Here is a 20,057-nt window from a genome sequence, read left to right as displayed (position 1 = left end):
AGTCCTAAAACTGACATTATTTATCTTATTGTAACTGGGAGATTTGTCCGTATTTGTGCTATCCATTGTCCCATGCGATCAACCTTTTCTTGTGAGAGTATTATTTTTTGTTCTTTTGAACTGATCGTGTAACCTAGAAACAGGATTTTTTGCGAGGGAGAGAGATTCGATTTCTCCCTGTTAATGATCCATCCTAGCTGGGATAACTACTGTTGTGCAACTATTAGATCTTTTAGTAGTTTCTGTTTTGTTGGTGCTATGAACAGCAAGTAGTCTAAGTATGGAATAATTGTTATGGCTTGCTTTCTTAGTGGTGCCAGGGTTTCTGCCAGGATCTTGAGAAAGATCCTTGGAGATGAGAAGCGGCCAAAGGGCAAGGCTCGGCTTTGAAAGTGATAGACCTTTTTTCCTATCCGTATTGCTATGCGGGTACATTTTTGGGAGCTTTTCCTGATGGGAATGAGCAGATAGGCGTTTTTTAGGTCTATTTTTGACATGAAACAATCTTTTTGGAGCAGATTCCTGACAGAGTAGATTGACTCAATTTGGAATTTTTTGTACTGTATGGCTGTGTTTAATGGCTTTAGGTTGAAGATCAGGCGGTATTTGCCTGAAGGTTTCTGCACCAAAAACGTGTGCGAGTAAAAACCCTTTCTTCTTCCTGGGGACTGGTATTGGAACTTTTTGGTCTACTAGTTCCCCTATGAGTTGTGGTAATGCCTGAGCTTTTGCTGGGTCCGATTTTCGGTCGGATTTTTTTTTAGGACCTTGTTGTCGGAAATTCCGACCGTGTGTAGGCTCCATCACACATTTTCCATCGGATTTTCCGACACACAAAGTTTGAGAGCAGGATATAAAATTTTCCGACAACAAAATCCGTTGTCGGAAATTCTGATCGTGTGTACACAAATCCGACGGACAAAGTGCCACGCATGCTCAGAATAAATAAAGAGATGAAAGCTATTGGCCACTGCCCCGTTTATAGTCCCGACGTACGTGTTTTACGTCACCGCGTTTAGAACGATCAGATTTTCCGACAACTTTGTGTGACCGTGTGTATGCAAGACAAGTTTGAGCCAACATCCGTCGGAAAAAAACCTAAGATTTTGTTGTCGGAATGTCCGAACAAAGTCCGACCGTGTGTACGGGGCATAAGGCTTCATCTAGGTGGGTGCCAAAAAGAAACTTGCCTAAAAAAGGAATCCTACATAAGCGTAACTTAGAGGCTGTGTCCCCCGGCCAGGTTTTGAGGCAAAGGGTTCTACTGGCTGCTACAGATAATGAGGCTGCTCTGGCTGATAGTTTTACAGATTCGGCTGAGGCATCTGCAATAAAGCCTAATGCTTTAAAGAGCACGGGGAAGGATTTTAACAGCTCTGTCCTAGGGGTACTCACCGTCAGATGCTCTTGTAGTTGCTTTAACCAAAATTCAAAATTTCGGGCTACGCAAGTTGTTGCCGGTGCTGGTCTGAGGTTTGCCATTGCGGTGTCCCATGATCTTTTTAAGATTACATCGCCTCTTTTGTCCATGGGGTCCCCCAAGTACCCCATGTCCTCAAAGACTAAATCTGAGTGTTTTGACACTTTTCCTAGGGGGGCATCTAATTTAGGGGATTGATTCCAGACTTAGTTGGGGTCCTCAAAGGGAAATCTTTTCAGACTACTTGAAAAGAAAGGTTTCGTCTGGTTCCTCCCACTACCTAAGTACTAAGTCTGTCATGATTTTGTGTACCAGGAATACCATGGGTTTCTTTTTATTCAACCCTTGGTAAATTTTGTCATGCCTTGGGTATGTTTTTTTCTTCCTTCATCTCTAAGGTCTCATAGATTGCTTCCACTAGTTCATCCACATCCTCCTGGGAATGTTTGAACCTTGTGGGTACACCTGAATCCTCCTGGCCTTCCTCCTGCCCTGAATCTGATTGGGAGGAATCCGGGTCAGTGTTTTTAAGGGAATTCTCCCTACTCTCTAAAGGCTCTCCTGAACCTGAAGCTACCATAGTAGGGGAAGTGGGCACCTGATCCGGCTGGCTAACGGCCGAGTATAGGGCTTGTGTATTGGAGATACATTTTCTGATTGATTAAAAAGTAAATTGCATTTCATCCTTGAAGGAGCAGAGAAATTTTGAAAAGGGGGAATACTCCTCGCTCTTTAACATGGCTGCAATGCAAGTAGGACACAAAGTTTTTGTGTAACTAGATGAGAGCCTCGCATTACAAGAAGGACATTTCTTCTTATCTGTCTTGGCAGTGGCTGTTTCTGATCTGGATTCTTTCTGAAAGGGGGAAAAGGAGAGAGGGGGCTTTTTAAAACAAATGAAACCTCATCTAGTTCTGGCCTCCTCCCAGTGTGCTAAGGTGCCCACAGAGCTATGAGGTGATTCCCCCAGGGTCTTCTAGCTCCCCTTGTAATAAATGGATACACAGGAAAAAAGGTTCTGGCTAGGCCAGGCTACCTGTGATGAGCCAGCGTTTGACTCCCCCAGAGCGTGGGATGCCTCCATGGTACTCCGCTGGAAGTGACACCCAGCGTTTTCTGGGTCAGGGCGTCCTACAGCGAGGAGAGTGAGCTCACTGCCGCCGCCATGCTTCGCCATCACTGCCCACTCCCTCACTGGGCCCCGGAGAGAGGGGGGACGGAATACCAATGCGGAGGGAACCCATGGCCTGCGGAGAGGAACGAAGGTGAGGGGGATTTTCAGCTAGTCTGGACAGCCCTTGATGATGGATGCTCTCCAACTCCATCTCCCCTTTGAAGACGGTTCCTCCTGGCAACATGTCTCCTCCAACTGAGGAAACACAAAAAACTGAACAGATGCCTGAGGGACCGCCTTTTAAAGAGCTGGAGGCAATGTGTTTCCTGTCCGGGGAGGAGCTCCATCTCTCAAGGGCTGTCCTGGAAGACGACTGGGGGAAAAACTGATTCACAATTAGAAATTCGTTAGTGAAAAGTGTTCCATCCTGCTCCTTTGAATTTACTTGTCACTGTAGTCAAAAATGAATGCCAATATGACCCCACTAATGATTGGAAAAACAAACTAACATTCTTAAAACAAAAACTTTCAAACAAAATTCTACTAGTGTAAAGCTATCTTAATAAAAGAAAACCAACCAGCGCAAGTAAAAAAAAACCCTAAAACAGCAGCTAGAACACAGAGGGTCAAAATATTCAATCCCCGATTGTAACTATATAAAAAAGCAGTGCAGCGCAAAACATTTAAAAACAATACTAAATAAATGATGATAAAAAGAAAGAGTCCATGCTCTTCACATAAAATCTTCACGTAAGATGGTCAGCAAGCACCAAGTGTCCAATAAAGTGATTAAATATTGATAGATTAGGTGACTCACTGAGTGAGAACCTCCACCAATGATACTCCTAGCATCTCACCTCAAGAAATGGATCCCTGAATAAATCAGTTAGGTCTGACGGGCAGTTCCCTTAAGGGATGTGCAAACAGGATCTCTGAGTAGAACTGGATAGATGCCGGTAACTTGCTAGATCATAAGGACTCTCACCATCGACTCTGGGTGGGTAGGTACATAAAAGAGGAAGCAATAATATCTAGTGCTCTCCATCATCTTTATAAAGATTTATTAAAATATAAAAGGTGCACTTACAAATAATGCATTGAGCCTCAGTGCAAAGGATTCACAGCATATTGTAGTGTACTCCACGAGAATCAGCGTGTAGGACACGGGTGACGTCACAAACAAAAGTCACATGGTTCCGTACACGTTACGTCCCAAGGGGGCAGGACTTTGTGATGAATCTTAAAAAGATCATGGGACACCGCGATGGCAAACCTCAGACCAGCACTGGCAACAACTTGCGTAGCTATCTTAAGGCAGCCTTTTTTACTATGGTGCTGTCTCGATTCTTTAGGGGTGGTGTGGTAAAATGCCTAAAGATTGCCCCAAATTGCCCAACTGTAAACAAGCTAGTGGGTGGATCAAGTCTGCTTTTTTGTTACACAAAGCCACAAATTTTTATTTTGCAGCATTACAAATATTGGACACTATGGGAGCCCTCTGCGGCATCCTAACAACCGATGCTAATATTGGGTGATAAGGAGCACGTCAGGTGCTTGCACAGCATCCTTGTTTGCCCTTTTCTTGGTCAGCACTGGGGGGTCACATTATACTAGGTTTTGTCAATTGTAGTGATGACTAATCAGCTGAGTCTTCCCTTATGCTGTCAAAAGCTGCACGTTTGCTGCTCCATACATGCTTGCAGACTGGACTGTGTGGCTTCTGAATTCCATACAAATTTACTCATATCTGTGATATATAAAATACCACAGAAGCAATCTGTTAAATTAAAATACCTGGCTATGAATGTTACAGAATTACCAAAATGTTCAGAACTGAATTCTTACCTTTCTGCTGGAAGTGAAATCAGAAATAAGCGATCAGACTCTTTCCAATATGAAACATGAACCAGATGCTTGTTTAAAATGAGAGATGAGCTAAAATAAACAAATTAGGATAAAAAAGATTAAGAACAATGTCTAGGATTTTAAACTGCCAACCATCAGACACTCTAAGCTGACATATACAGTTGTGCTCATAAGTTTACATATCTTGGCAGAATTTATGATTTCTTGGCCATTTTTCAGAGAATATGAATGATAACACAAATACTTTTCTTTCACTCATGGTTAGTGTTTGGCTAAAGCCATTCATTATCGATCAACTGTGTTTACTCTTTTTAAATCATAATGACAACAGAAACTACTGAAATGACCCTGATCAAAAGTTTACATACCCCAGTTTTTAATACCGTGTATTGCCCCCTTTAACATCAATGACAGCTTGAAGTCTTTTGTGGTATTTGTGGATGAGGCTCTTTATCTTCTCAGATGGTAAAGCTGCTCATTCCTCTTGGCAAAAAATCTCCAGTTCCTGTAAATTCTTGGGCTGTCTTGCATGAACTGCACGTTTGAGATCTCACCAGAGTGGCTCAATGATATTGAGGTCAGGAGACTGAGATGGCCACTTCAGAACCATCACTTTATTCTGCTGTAGCCAATGACAGGTCGACTTGGCCTTGTGTTTTGGATCATTGTCATGTTGGAATGTTCAAGTACGTCCCATGCGCAGCTTCCTGGCTGATGAATGCAAATGTTCCTCTAGTATTTTTTGATAACATACTGAATTCATCTTGCCATCAATTTTGACCAAATTTCCTGTGCCTTTGTAGCCTACACATCCCCAAAACATCAGCGATCCACCTCCGTGTTTCACGGTAGTAATGGTGTACCTTTCATCATAGGCCTTGTTGACTCTCTAACTGTAGCGTTTATGGTTGTGGCCAAAAAGCTCAATTTTGGTCTCATCAGTCCAAATGACTTTGTGCCAGAAGGTTAGAGGCTTGTCTCTGTGTTTGGCATATTGTAAGTTGGATACTTTGTGGCATTTGCGTAGTAATGGCTTTCTTCTGGCAACTCGACCATGCAGCCCATCTTTCTTCAAGTGCCTCCTTATTGTGCATCTTGAAACAGGCACACCACATGTTTTCAGAGAGTCTTGTATTTCACCTGAAGTTATTTGTGGGTTTTTCTTTGCATCCCGAACAATTTTCCTGGCAGTTGTGGCTGAAATTTTAGTTGGTCTACCTACCCCTCATTTTCCACTTCTTGATTAGAGTTTGAACACTGCGGATGTTCATTCTCAATTGCTTGGATATCTTTTTGTATCCCTTTCCTGTTTTATACAGTTCAACTACCTTTTCCCGCAGATCCTTTGACAATTATTTTGCTTTTCCCATGACTCAGAATCCAGACACGTCAGTGCAGCACTGGATGAAAGATGCAAGGGTCTATCAGGAGTCCAGGAACTCATTGACCTTTTATACACACACACACTAATTACAAGCAAACAGATCACAGGTGAGGATGGTTACCTTTAATAGCCATTCAAACCCCTTTGTGTCAACTTGTGTGCATGTTATCAGGCCAAAATCACCAGGGTATGTAAACTTTTGATCAGGGTCATTTCGGTAGTTTGTTAGAGTAAACACAGTTGATTGATAAAAAATGGCTTCAGCCAAACACTAACCATGAGTGAAAGAAAAGTTTTTGTGTTATTCATATTCTCTGAAAAATGGCCCAGAAATCATCAATTCTACCAGGGTATGTAAACTTATGAGCACAACAATTTATATTATATATATAGATAGATAGAGAAAGAGAGAGAGAGAGAGAGAGCGCGGAACTAGACATAACTTTTAGAAAATTGTGAGCAGGCAGTTCTTTATTGAAGACTTCTGTAATAACACACACTTACCTGCCTGTTTGCACTCTACTGAATGTACACTGAGCTGTGCATGTGCAGTTCAGTGTGCATTCCTGGCACACTCCAGAATGACTGACGGCCAAGTAGATGAAAACCCAGCACCTAAAAGTAGCCCAGGGAGAAGATGACCCAGCGTAGGTGAGTATTTTCAGTTTGGTTAAGCTTTTCATTATTTGCTTTCTGGATAATATTCTTCCATGTAGATTGTATAATTTAATATTTATAATATATGATTAGGGACAAATATGTTAACAATTGGTATTACTTAAACATGTAAACCCAAAAACAAAAGTTTTCTATTTAGGGGATTTTCTTCTTTATTTTAAAACGGTGATCCTGTGAACAACACACTTTGTTTCTTCATGTCTACACTGATTATCTATGGGGAGGCCTTGGTTGTCATCCAAGCTAGACCAGCGTTTCCCAACTCCAGTCCTCAAGGCGTCCAAACAGGTCATGTTTTCAGGATTTCCCTCAGATGAAACGGCTGTGGTAATTACTAAGGCAGTGAAACTCATCACCTGTGCAAAATAATGGGAAGCCTGAAAACATGACCTGTTGGGGCGCCTTGAGGACTAGAGTTGAGAAACACTAAGCTAGACTTTAAACAGGTCTGTCTTTGTTTATCTCCACTACATGGTCCGGGGGCATGGAGTATGCTGTCCAGTTCTGGGCTCCAGTCCTCTGGAGGGATGTGCTGGAAATGGAGCGAGTACAGAGAAGGGCAACAAAGCTAATAAAGGGACTGGAGGATATGAGGAAAGATTGCAAGAACTGAACTTATTGTTTCTGGAGAAGAGACGCTTGAGAGGGGATATGATTTCCACAAATACAAATATCGGTGACCCCACAATAGGGATAAAACTTTTCTGTGAAAGGGCATTTAAAAAAAAAAAAAAAAAAAAAAAAGAAAAGTCTCGCGGCCATTCACTAAAATTGAAGGAAAAGCGATTTAACCGGAAATTGCGTAAAGGGCACTTTACGGTAAGAAAGTGGAATCCTCTTCCACAAGCAGTGGTTTCAGCATAGGTAATTAAAAAAAAAAATTAGATAGGCACCTAAACAACCACAACATACAGGGCTATACAATGTAATATTGATATAAAAGTGCACACACAAACACACACAGGTTGGACTGCCCCCTGCCAGAACACAGGTAAAGCCATAATATGCTAGTATTTGGAGCCTCTAGCTGTCATTGCTGGAGGCCGCTTCCATCTTCACCCATCTTCCTTCCGGGTCCACAGACTACGGCTGTGTGACTGGCCGGAGCCGCGATGATGTCACTCCCGCGCAGGTGAGTCACCGGTTACGCCACAGGATTCCGCAGGAACAGCCCGGGTGGCCGTTCCTTCAGAGCGCATGCACCGATTAAGTCATCGGCTGCATTTATAGTAAATATCTCCTAAATGGTGCACGTTTAGGAGATATTTACAGTACCTATAAGTAAGCCTTATTATAGGCTTACCTATAGGTACAAGTCAAAGATTGAAGTTTACAACCACTTTAACAGAGATGTATTAAAGGCGGAGTTTAGTGTGGGTTTTTTCATTTTTTGAGATACAGCACCAAACACATTAGTTATGTTTAATTGTGTGCATTACATTACCTGCAGGCAACTGCTCTTGGTAAATATAACTTTCCTGCAGTGTTTCCTTTATAACTGCTAGATACTATCCTGAGCAGGATCTTTTGGTGCTGTGAGATTAAACAGCAGCTGCTCCTACGGGGAAAAGATGTGCCCTCTACACCATTCTCAGAACTGGCACCATTATTGTCCCACAATGCAGTACATTCTAAAGCAGAGGAGATGAAGGACAGGATCTCCCCTGCTTATTCACAGCTGCTGTGGGCAGTCTGGAGGCTCTGAGGGGGGAATTTTTACCAGGTAATGAGATACAAAAACAAAACAAAAAAACAACAAAAAAAAAACCTACACTTCAGTGCAGACCCCCCGTCAGGAGAGCAGCTGATCAGTGAGTAGAGGAAAAGCCGATAAGCACCACTTCCTGGTTACCATGTGATGAGCTGTGATTGGACATAGCTCATCACATGGTAAAGAGCCTACATCATTGGCTCTTTTCCAAGATCGGAGATGTGGTGTGTCAGACTGACACACCACACTGCCGATTGCAGCACCATGCACCCCCACGGGCGCGTGCTAGCGGCTTATCCAGCTGGACATCATATGAAGTCCAGTCAGGATAACACAATCACTTTCCGGCTGTTATTCTGCTATATGGCGGGCGGGAAGTGGTTAGGGTTAATACAATTAGTACAGAGAGCACTGCAGTATACACTACAAGCCCTTTAAAAAATATTATATGAATGAAACAAAATATTTTTCACTTTCATACATGTTTTGTACATGAATGTAGTCCTTTGCCCACAATTCTTTCAAAAGTTGCATTGGTGCCATTTTTCATTTTATTTCAATTCAATGAAATAGACCAGACTAGCATGCAATCAAAAGAAAAACACCTGACCAGGTACATGTTCAAGCTGTTGCAAGAAGGAGCCAGAAAGAGTGGTCCACTTTTGATATCATTTCTGAGCCTAGCCATAATTAAACACCAAGAACAACGATTCAGAGATTGCTTAGTGTGGACTGTAAAATTACCTAACAATACGGGATCCAGACACATTTTGTAGCATATCACTCAGTGTCAGAAATAATCCTCTTATACTCTTCAGCTTCTGTGAGGCTTCGGATATAGGATACTGATAGAGAATCTCCTGCTGTAAAATGATCATCAATTAACACATTAGTACAAGTATAAAATACTGCAGCATTCCCATCTTCAGTAAATGAGATTTAAAAAAAAACAAAGATCCATTAACCACAAAAAGATGCATTATAGGATATGCACATACAGGGCATTTAGAGTATGCACTTACAGGTTTTTTTCCCGTTATACATTTGTGATGATCTCCTTTTACTGATCTCCGACGAATACTAGTTGCCTGGCTGTCTCTGCCATGCATAATTCTTAAGTCACCCAGAACAGGTTTGCAGATTAGAGAGCCAGAGTAAAGTCAGACATCAGGCGGCTCTGAGATGGCTGGCAACATGCGTGATGACCTCACCGCGTACACATGCACAGTGGCGTCAGAACACCACTTAAGGTGCCATCTTTTTCTATATATCCAGAACCACAGTCATTGGACTCATACAGGCGCCACAGATCACAGTGGGCTCCCCAGACTATAAGACATCACTGGATGAGCATAGAAATAAAGTTCCTGGGTGGATTACACACTTTGGCAAGCTGTTTTACACCTATTTTTTCTTACTGGTGGATCAGGTACTTGTTACATCAGATATAAATATATACTTTAGTCATTTGAATCTTTTACCAGTGGGGGCATAATTTATGGAGAATTATACAGCATATATTGAATATGTCCCATTATTAGATGATTAACAGATTCACCTGTTCTATATCAATCCAATTCCAGTATATGAACTAGATTTTTGGGGCCAGCTTTTTGATGTCTACCTAATGTGGGGAGTAGGGTTGTTGATGGGAATTACTTGGCTCAAAATGAATACAATAATGACTTCTATAGTATTGGGGATGGGTCAATTGTTTTAGTAACTTTACACTCCATTATAATATCTCCCCCCTGCACATTTTTGCTAGGGAATTATATTGATTTTTAAAGGAGGACCCATGAAGATACTACTGTTAAACTTTAGATTTATCCAGGTAATTTCTTATTCCTCCTTTTTTTGACTCTCTCTCTTTCTTTTATATTGGTCAGAGAAGCTATTCTAGATATAGTCATAATTGCCAAGAAAGAAGAATACATAAGACTATTAGGGGGTCCAGTTGTTCAGAAGTGGCATCCATTGAAGCAATTTATGTTTTTATATGTGTATAGATGTTTCCAGCATTACGACAGTAATTCCTTCCTGAAGAAGCAGGCCTTGTACCGTGAAACGCGTTGAAGATGTTTGTGTCATGTGTCAGGATTCCATTATGGAATACTATATTTGGGACAATATATCTTGTCATTTGGTGTAATAAATGGTATACTATGATTGTCAATTTGCAATATGCCAAATGTAGTACACCACTGTGTTGTCAAGCCCTATGGGGCTATTTTAAAGACCAAACAATTTTTATGGAAGACTTTAAATAAAGCTTAAATACTTTTAATGCTTTTTTTTTGGTGTGGTACCTTTAAAATCCTACATTAGCAGCTCTTTGTTAAGGATTTTTGGTTTTACATGTATTCATTCTAAAGAATGTGGTTCCAGTAAATCCATTACACAGTTGAGGGAGACCTCTCTCTTGCTCCCCCTCTCAAAATCCTCTTGTTTATGTGCTAAAGTTGGAAATCCTGATCTGTATACTTCTTTCAGCTAGGACCACAGACCTAAAAGCATTAGTGTCCATCACCTTTTTATTTTTTATTATTATTTTATTTATTTTTTTTTTTAGAAGGGGATGTTAGCAATGGCAACTTTTATAGTCACATAGTAGAGGCTTGCTTTTAAGCTGCTCTTTCGGTCTTATTACTCTCACTAGCCTGGGACCAGAAGGTCTTTATCTGCATGTGAATTTTAGGTCAGGATCTATTGACAAGCAGCTTGTACAACTTTATGAGAGAAGGCGGTGCACTGAGTTTTATTAACATGTAGGGCAGTTTTCTCCAGGAATGAATGCCTGTATTTCAGAAGTACCATTTGGTGCACCTTCCAGCTACAGCAACTTTCAGCCCCCCCAGTGTGTCACAGGCTGCGGCACCAAGACTGTCCTTCTGACTACATGAAAACACCGGAATCTCATGCACAGGGGCTAAATGAGTGTGCATGAGGGCTTGGGGTTAGTGTGAGTAACTTACTTTGTAACAACTATTCAGGTCAGGAAATCATGTGCTAAAATGACTTGGTAAAAGTGGCGATTAGTTTGGCAACTAAGCTGTACCCACTGTTGCTGAACACACATGCAGACATTCTTCCTCCCAAACCAACTGCCCCAGTTGTAAGTCAACTGAGTATAACAACCACATTAAATGCTCCAAATTCTTAAGTAAAGCAAACCCCTCTTGTTTTACAGCTTCATTTTTAACAGGTTAAAAACATTAATGTTTATCTAAAGAACAAAATGTGAACTGTATATTGCCATAATATGGTGGAAACTGATGCTATTGTCTATAGTTCAAGATTGAAAGCACTTCATAGGACAGAAGCAAAATTTTAATTCTGTATTCCCAATTCCCTGGCAATAATCTGCACCTTCTATAAATACTGAAACTTAGATATAACTTTATCCTTCATTTTGACATGCCTGCTGTAATTACTTTAATATTAAAATAAACCCTGCAATTGTGGATGGTTTCAGATCCAAACAGTTATTTCCCAGTATGTCTGCTAGGGCACCAACGTGGCTTGGACTAAAACAGTGAAGATTCAAACCAGATCTCTACACTTCAAAGAGATGGCCTTACCACTGGATTAGTTCTATATACTATTCTGTGTGTTCAGCATAAACCCAGGCTCCACTGAGCCACTGATGTTTGAAATTAAAATAACATTAAAACATAGTGGCACATGTTCATAATCAAAGCCTCATATTCACTACCAGAAATCTTTTATTTAGCAGCAAACACAGGCCAACAGTCTCGGCTTTTAAGAAGCTTTTTAAAACAGGAACCATTCTTCAAGTTTTGGCTTGGCTTTGGCTTGCCATGCAACATCTCATCACCACCACTACAGTGACAAGTGTGCAATCAATTTGTATAAGTTACTGACTGTCCCAGTAGGAAGGAAAGTCAGTAAAATGTGCATCTTGAAGAAGAGGTCCATGACAGATTATACTCCATTTATCCACAGAAAGGCCTTGCTAAATGGTTAACCATAAAAATGCATTAACTTTTACATGACAACAAGGGGTTGAGTTAGATTGGATCCTGACTTTGAAATCTGCTGTGCTGAGATGGAGCAGTGGCTAAAGAAATTTCTACTAAAGACAACATTAAATTAAACAGGTAACAGTGATAAAACCCCTGTCCTCACACCATTCAGTTAAGCAACAATCTTCATATAAGACTACATATTGTTATCTTGGCTGTTTGCTTAGGGTTGCTGTCCTGTTGGAAGTTGAACCTTCACCCCAGCCTGAGGTCCAGAGCACACTGGAGCAGGTTTTCATCAGGGATGTCTCTGTACATTCTTGCATTCATCATTTCTTTGATTCTGATTAGTCTCCCAGTTCCTGCCGCAAAACATCCCCACAGCATGATGCTGCCATCACCATGCTTCACTGTAGGGATGGTATTGGCCAGGTGATGAGCGGTGCCTGGTTTTCTTCAGACATAACGCTTTTCATTCAGGCCAGTTGAGAGTGACAAAACCCCTTTATCAACCAGCCTGGAAGGTGAATGATACATGGTTTTCAAAAGTTTTTACAAATAAAATATGTAAAAGCATGGTGTGCATTTGTATTCAGCCCCCCTGAATCAATACGCTGTAGAACCACCTTTTGCTGCAATTACAGCTGCAAGTCTTTTTGGGTATGTCTCTACCAGATTTGCACATCATCTAGAGAGTAACATTTTTGCCAATTCTTCTTTGCAAAATAGCTCAAGCTCTGTCAGATTGGATGGAGAGCGTCTGTGAACAGTAATTTTTAAGTCTTGTCACAGATTCTCAATTGGATATAGGTCTGGACTTTGACTGGGCCATTCTAACACATGAATATGCTTTGATCTAAACCATTCCAATGTAGCTCTGGCTGTATGTTTAGGGTCATTGTCCTGCTGGAAGGTGAACCTCTGCCCCAATCTCAAGTCTTTTCCACTCTCTAACAGGTTTTCTTCTAAGATTGCCCTGTATTTGGCTCTATCCCTCTTCCCATCAACTCTGACCAGCTTCCCTGTCCCTTCTGAAAAGCATCCCCACAACATGATGCTGCCACCACCATGTTTCCCAGTGGGGATGGTGTGTTCAGGATGATGTGCAGTGTTAGTTTTCCTCCACACATAGCATTTTTCTTTTAGGCCAAAAAGTTAAATTTTGGTCTCATCTAAACAGAGCACCTTCTTCCACGTTTGTTGTGTCCCCCACTTGGCTTCTCACAAACTGCAAATGGGACTTTTTATGGCTTTTTTTCAACAAAGGCTTTCTTCTTGCCATTCTTCCATAAGGAAGAGATTTGGGGATTGCACGACTAATAGTTATACTGTGAACAGATTCTTCCACCTGAGCAGTGGATTTCTGCAGCTCCTCCAGAGTTACCATGGGCCTCTTGGCTGCTTCTTTGATTACTGCTCTCCTTGCGCAGACTGTCAGTTTAGGTGGATGGCCATCTCTAGGTAGGTTTGCAGTTGTGCCATACTCTTTCCATTTTCAGATGATAGATTGAACAGTGCCCCAAGAGATGTTCAAAGCTTGGGAGATTTTTTTTTTAATTTTTTATAACCTAACCCCGCTTTAAACTTCTCCACAACTTTATCCCTGACCTGTCTGGTGTATTCCTTGGTCTTCATGGTGCGGTTTGTTCACTAAGGTTCTCTAACAAACCTCTAAGGGCTTCACAGAACAGCTGTATTTATACTGAGATTAAATTACATACAGGTGGACTCTATTTACTAATTAGGTGACTTCTGAAGGCAATTGATTCCACTATTTTAGTTAGGGGTATCAGAGTAAAAGGGGAATGAATACAAATGCATGCCACACTTTTCACATTTGTGAAAAAATTTTGAAAACCATTTATCATTCTCCTTCCACTTCACCATTATGTGCCATTTTGGGTTAGTCTATCACATAAAATCCCAATAAAATACATTTACAGTTTTGGCTGTAACATAACAAAATGGAGAAAATTTCAAGGGGTATGAATACTTTTTCAAGGCACGGTAATCTCACTCTCAAGGCCTACCAGGTCTATGAACATGTGAAAAGCCTGAGACTATTACTGGCAGCCACCAGCATGAAAATGAAGTCAGGATTCTCAGCAGACTTAGAGCTTTTACTCAAGTGATGCTTTGTTGCATTCCCCTGCACCTCTCAATATATTTTACGGGTGTGGGCTTACAGGACAGCCTCTGGTGCATTTACTTGCCAACTTTCTGCAGTAATATTACAGAAAAAAAAAAAAAAAGGAACAACATCATGACTGCACTATGTAGTGATTGAAGCTGCTGCTGGAGATTGTGGCAGGCATCACTTGAGCTGGATGCCTGCTTCTTGCTCAAGCAACCAGCTCAAATCACTGAATAGTGCAGTCACGTTAGTCTTATTAACATGACTGCAAAAAGGTTACCAAAGATACCGCAATACAGTGCATCCGGAAAGTATTCACAGTGCTTCACTTTTTCCACATTTTATTATCTTACAACCTTATTCCAATATGAATTACATTAATTATTTTCCTCAAAATTCTACAAAAAATACCCCGTAATAACAAACGTGAAAGAAGTTTATTTATAAATCTGCAAATTTTTAAAAAATACCCTCCCCCCCTGCAAAAAAAAAAAAAAAAATCACATGATGTACATAAGTATTCACAGCCATGGCTAAATACTTTGTTGAAGCCCCTTTGGCCCCTATAGCCTGAAGTCTTTAGTCTTTTTGAGTATGAAGCTAGCACAAGCACATCTATTTTTGGGCAGTTTCTCCCATTCTTCTTTGCAGGACATCAAGCTCCATCAGGTTGGATGGGGAGCGTTGGTGCACAGCCATTCTCAGATCTCTCCAGAGATGTTCAATCAGGTTCAAGTCTGGGCCACTCAAGGACATTCACAGAGTTGTCCCATAGCCACTCCTTTGTTATCTTGGCTGTGTGCTTAGGGTCGTTGTCCTGTTGGAAGATGAACAAGTCCAGGAGCAGGTTTTCATCAGAGATGTCTCTGTATATTGATGCATTCATCTTTTCCTCAATCCTGCATAGTCTCCCAGTTCCTGCCGCTGGAAAACATCCCCACAGCATGATGCTGCCACCACCATGCTTCACTGAAGGGTCAGTATTGGCCAGGTGATGAGTGGTGCCTGGTTTCCTCCAGACATGACGTTTGCCATTCAGGCCAAAGCGTTCAATCTTTTCATCAGACCAGAACATTTTGTTTTTCATAGTCTGAGAGTCCTTCAGGTGCCTTTTGGCAAACTTCAGGCAGTTGTCAAGTGCCTTTTACTAAGGAGTGGCTTCAGTCTGACCACTCTACCATACAGGCTTGATTGGTGGGGTGCTGCGCAGATGGTTGTTCTTCTGGAAGGTTCTCCTCTCCCCACAGAGAAATGCTGGAGATCTATCAGAGTGACCATCTGGTTCTTGGTCACCTCCTTGACTTCTCCCCTGATCGCTCCGTTTGGTTGGGGCGTCCTGCTCTATGAAGAGTCCTGGTGGTTCCAAGCTTCTTACATTCACAGATACTCATTGGGAATTTCAATGCTGAAATTTTTCTGTACCCTTCCCCAGATCTGTGCCTCGATACAATCCTGTCTCGGAGGTCTACAGACAATTCCTTGGGCTTCTTGGCTTGGTTTGTGCTCTGACATGCACGGTTAACTGTGGAACCTTATATAGACAGGTATGTGTCTTTCTAAATCATGTCCAACCAACTGAATTTACCACAGGTGGACTCCAATCAAGTAGTAGAAACATCTCAAGGATGATCAGTGGAAACAGGATGCACCTGAGCTAAATTTTGAGTGTCATGACAAAGGCTGTGAACACTTATGTACAAGTGATTTTATCATTTTTTAATTTTTATTAAATTTGCAAACATTTCAAACAAACTTCTTTCACGTTGTCATTATGGGGTATTGTTTGTAGACTTTTGAGGAAAATAATGAATTTAACTGCTTGCTGACCGCCGGCCGTCAATTGACGGCCAGGCGGCACAGCTCTCGTGGCGGGTGGGCGTCATATGACGTCCTCGCATTCCCAGCCCACCAGGGGGCGCGCGCCGCGGACGGCGATCACACGCGCCCGCCGTGTCACTGGGCACCCGATGCGCGTGCCCGGCGGCCGCGATGTCTGTCGGGCACCCGCGATTACCGGTAACACAGCAGGACCGTGGATCTGTGTATGTAAACACACAGATCCACGGTCCTGTCAGAGGAGAGGAGACCAATGGTGTGTTCCTAGTACAGAGGAACACCGATCGGTCTCCTCCCTTAGTGAGTCCCCACCCCCTACAGTTAGAATCACTCCCTAGCAAACACAGTTAACCCCTCGATCACCACCTAGTGTTAACCCCTTCCCTGCCTGTCACATTTATACAGTAATCAATGCATTTTTATAGCACGGATCGCTGTATAAATGTGAATGGTCCCAAATGTGTGTCAAAAGTGTCCGATATGTCCGCTGCAATATCGCAGTCACGATAAAAATCGCAGATCGCCGCCATTACTAGTAAAAAAATTTAAAAAAATAAAAATGTTATAAATCTATCCCCTATTTTGTAGACGCTTTAACTTTTGCGCAAACCAATCTATATACACTTATTGCGATTTTTTTACCAAAAATATGTACAAGAATACATATCGGCCTAAACTGAGAAAAAATTTGTTTTAAAGAAAAAAAAATTGGATATTTATTATCGCAAAAGGTAAAAAATAGTGTTTTTTTATTAAACTTGTCACTCTTCTTTTGTTTATAGCGCAAAAAATAAAAACCGCAGAGTTGATCAAATACCATTAAAAAAAAGCTCTATTTGTGGGGAAAAAATGATAACAATTTCATTTCAAAATGCGACATTCAAAATGTGACAGTGCTGAAAGCTGAAAAATGGCTTGGGCAGGAAGGGGGCGAAAATGCACTGTATTGAAGTGGTTAATCTATTTTGGAATAAGGCTGTAACAAACAAAATGTGGAAAAAGTGAAGCGCTGTAAATCTTTTCCAGATGCACTGAATGAAATGCCAGTAGACGATACCCAAGCTCAACTGCACAACTGGAAAATACTTGCCAAGATTCTGTGCTCATGCTGGGAATCCCCATTCACCTGTTAGAACACCCAAAGCAGGAATGAAGCCGGCAACTTGATAACTCCTTGGCATTATCCTTTATTTGGCTACATCATATATGCAGGATCAATGCTGACATGTTTCGGCTATTACAGCCTTACTCATTGCATCTGCTTTGAGTAAGGCTGTAAGAGAAGGGCGATACCCTCAGGAAGCATAAAGAGTGAATCTGATTACTTAAAGGACAGTAGCTGAGAGGTAAACTCTTACCACATGTACCGCATCCAGATAGTAGAGAGGAATTTTCCTATGATGCTTCTAAGAAGGGCTCCTTACAGGATAAGGTCACCAGCTCAGACACCCTTCTCGCAGAGATAATAGCCACAAAAAGGTCACTGCACATGTAAAGCCAGACAAGAGAATATGCCTGATAGGCTCAAAGGGCAGCTTCTGAAGAGCATATAGAATCAGATTGAGAGTCCAAGGAGATACAGGGGAACAAACAGGAGAAAGATGTGTGCTGCTGCCTTAACTAGAGAGCGAAAAGCCAAAAGTTTTAAACAGAATGGCCAAGGTTTAGATTTGCCTTTTCATTATACTCTAGGCAAATTTTTGGTCCAGACCAGACTTTGGGAAGATCAAGAATGCGTCCCATGGAGTACTTTTATGATGAAAGTTCCTCATTTTGCACAGAGCAAAGTAGGTCCTGCAGGTGCGATGATATGAGAAGGTGGCTTCCTAGCCTTTGAAGGGGGTAGGGATGACACAATCTAAAATGACCCCCGTCCCTTACAACCAGCCATGCTGTTGTAAGCCCGAATATTCAAAAATAAACTGAGCAATCTACCTCACACTGTAAAGAAGAAGAAATCATCTGTCTTAGTTTGACCAGACAAGGAGCAGGCAGTCATTTAAAATCCTCCCTGTCTTCCTACACTGAAAAAAAAAAACACAAACGCATCCAAAAAATTGTGTCGCCATACCCCCTTCTCTGTGACTGACAGACTAATAATCAGTCTCATGTACGAGCTGTGGGCGTGTGTCCCGCAGCTGTGCACAGCTAGATGCTCCCCCTTTGGCTCCCTATCATTGTCTGTTCCTCGTCAAAGCTACCTGTTGCTCTGATTATTGGAATTCCCGGTGCTGGGTAGCTTTGACATGCGCAGATTGGGCAGTGCCGTGCGCGCACACCGGGAGTGACGTGCGCGCTGCACTACTGTGATTTATGGGGTGTGCACACATGGGGAGAGTTAGTGATACCATGAGTTTTGCGTCCCAAGCTCTGACTCGTGAACACACCCACGAACTGAGAGACATTCACAGGGCTGTAACAGGCACTGGATTAAAAAAAAAAAAAAATGGGAGGTACAACTAATACGATTTGAATTTGAATATAGAAAAGTAGAAAAAAGGTGCAGGTCTTTGAAAATTGATAACAATGGGGTTTACAGCCACTTTAAAGACAGCGATCAAGAAGCAGGTTGAAACACTGGCTCTTGAAACAGCAGGTCCGAAAGAGCCCACAGAGTGTCTGCCAGGAACTATGTCAGAAAACCACATTCTCCTGGGCCAATTTAGTCACTAAAGCATCCACTGTGAAGGCCCAAAGTTTCTGGACCTGACAAAAACCTGTCCAGTTTACTGTTCAACCTTGATTCAGAGATTTACATCTGGTGTGCCCCATCTGTGGCAAATGATTTGAAATACCTCAGGATGGAAAGCTCATTCCCTTGGATCTAAATTCCAACTACTGAGAAAGTCCACCTGCAAATTTTCCACATCTAGCCTCTTTCAGGCAGTGAAATACGCCAAAGACCCTCATACATGCACAAACCAAGGCTTCCTCTGGGCCAAAAGGGGCCATGCATGAGAACAAAGATACAAAAGTTTGTGCTGAAGCAGAAAGGTTCTGGACGAATTTGTGTTCAGTGTAAAATGAGAGAGACAGAGAGAGAGAGAGAGAGAGAGAGAGAGAGAGAGAAGAGGAGAGAGAGGAGAGGGGAGAGAGGGGGGAGAGAGGGGGAGAGAGGGGGAGAGAGGGGGAAGAGGGGGGAGAGAGGGGAGAGAGGGGGAGAGAGGGGAGAGAGGGGGAGAGAGGGGGAGAGAGGGGGAGAGAGGGGAGAGAGAGAGAGGGGGGGGGGAGAGGAGGGGGGGGGGGAGAGGAGGGGGAGAGAGAGAGAGAGAGAGAGAGGGGGAAGACACTGGCAAAAAAGCTGCAGGGATATTCCCCTATATAACTCCATCCACTGCCAACTACCCTAAGTTTTTTGCTCAGTGTTTAATCAGCTGGTGGTAGCTGCATTAACACCCAGTCATAAGGATTAAAAATGCCTATGTCCTATATGATAAGGAAATGTACAGCATGTTAAAAAGGGATGCAGTTTGTAGGCCATTAACAGTTTCAAACAAATTTATGGTAAAGCAATAGGCATTCTGGTTAGTATAGAACTGATATATCTAGAAAACGTGACTTCTTTTGCCTTTCTTCTACAGAATCAACTCTCCTCTATTAATAAAGGGACAAGTACCACTTTGAATCCATCTGGGCTTCAAAACTAGGAGTTAGTAGCACTTCTTATATATTGCCATCACAGCTCTGCCAAGATAGTGAGGAAAATCTCAGATCAAATAGAAGCAGTGATCCCTTCCCCTAATTATTAATGGGATTGTCAAAGCTGATTCTTCCAGTATAATTAAATTACCCCCCTTCACGTTCAAATCAATAGGGCCACATTACTTTAGATCCTGAAAAAGAAATTTTTTCCCACTCAAACAACTGGATGAAGAAAAGTTTCTTCAAGTAAACTGCTATAATTAAGTTTACAGGTAATACAATTTCC

At 41.9% G+C, this 20,057-nt stretch overlaps 1 protein-coding gene across 2 annotated transcripts in view; it reads right to left on the bottom strand.

Annotated features, from left to right (window-relative positions):
- INTU (inturned planar cell polarity protein) overlaps positions 1-20,057 on the bottom strand; it is a 191,336-nt gene that overhangs the window by 52,856 nt on the left and 118,423 nt on the right. For both annotated transcript variants that reach the window (XM_073603697.1, XM_073603688.1), the window contains exons 5-6: positions 8,918-9,036; positions 4,380-4,469 (exon numbers count right to left, since the gene is read on the bottom strand). In XM_073603697.1, the coding sequence (XP_073459798.1) occupies positions 4,380-4,469; positions 8,918-9,036 (209 nt within the window). The remainder of the gene's footprint in view (positions 1-4,379; positions 4,470-8,917; positions 9,037-20,057) is intronic.

Source organism: Aquarana catesbeiana, linkage group LG01 (assembly GCF_042186555.1).
Source record: "Aquarana catesbeiana isolate 2022-GZ linkage group LG01, ASM4218655v1, whole genome shotgun sequence".
Lineage (NCBI taxonomy): Eukaryota > Metazoa > Chordata > Amphibia > Anura > Ranidae > Aquarana > Aquarana catesbeiana.
Note: the sequence above shows the minus strand (reverse complement) of the source record. Positions and strands in the feature narration are given on the sequence as shown.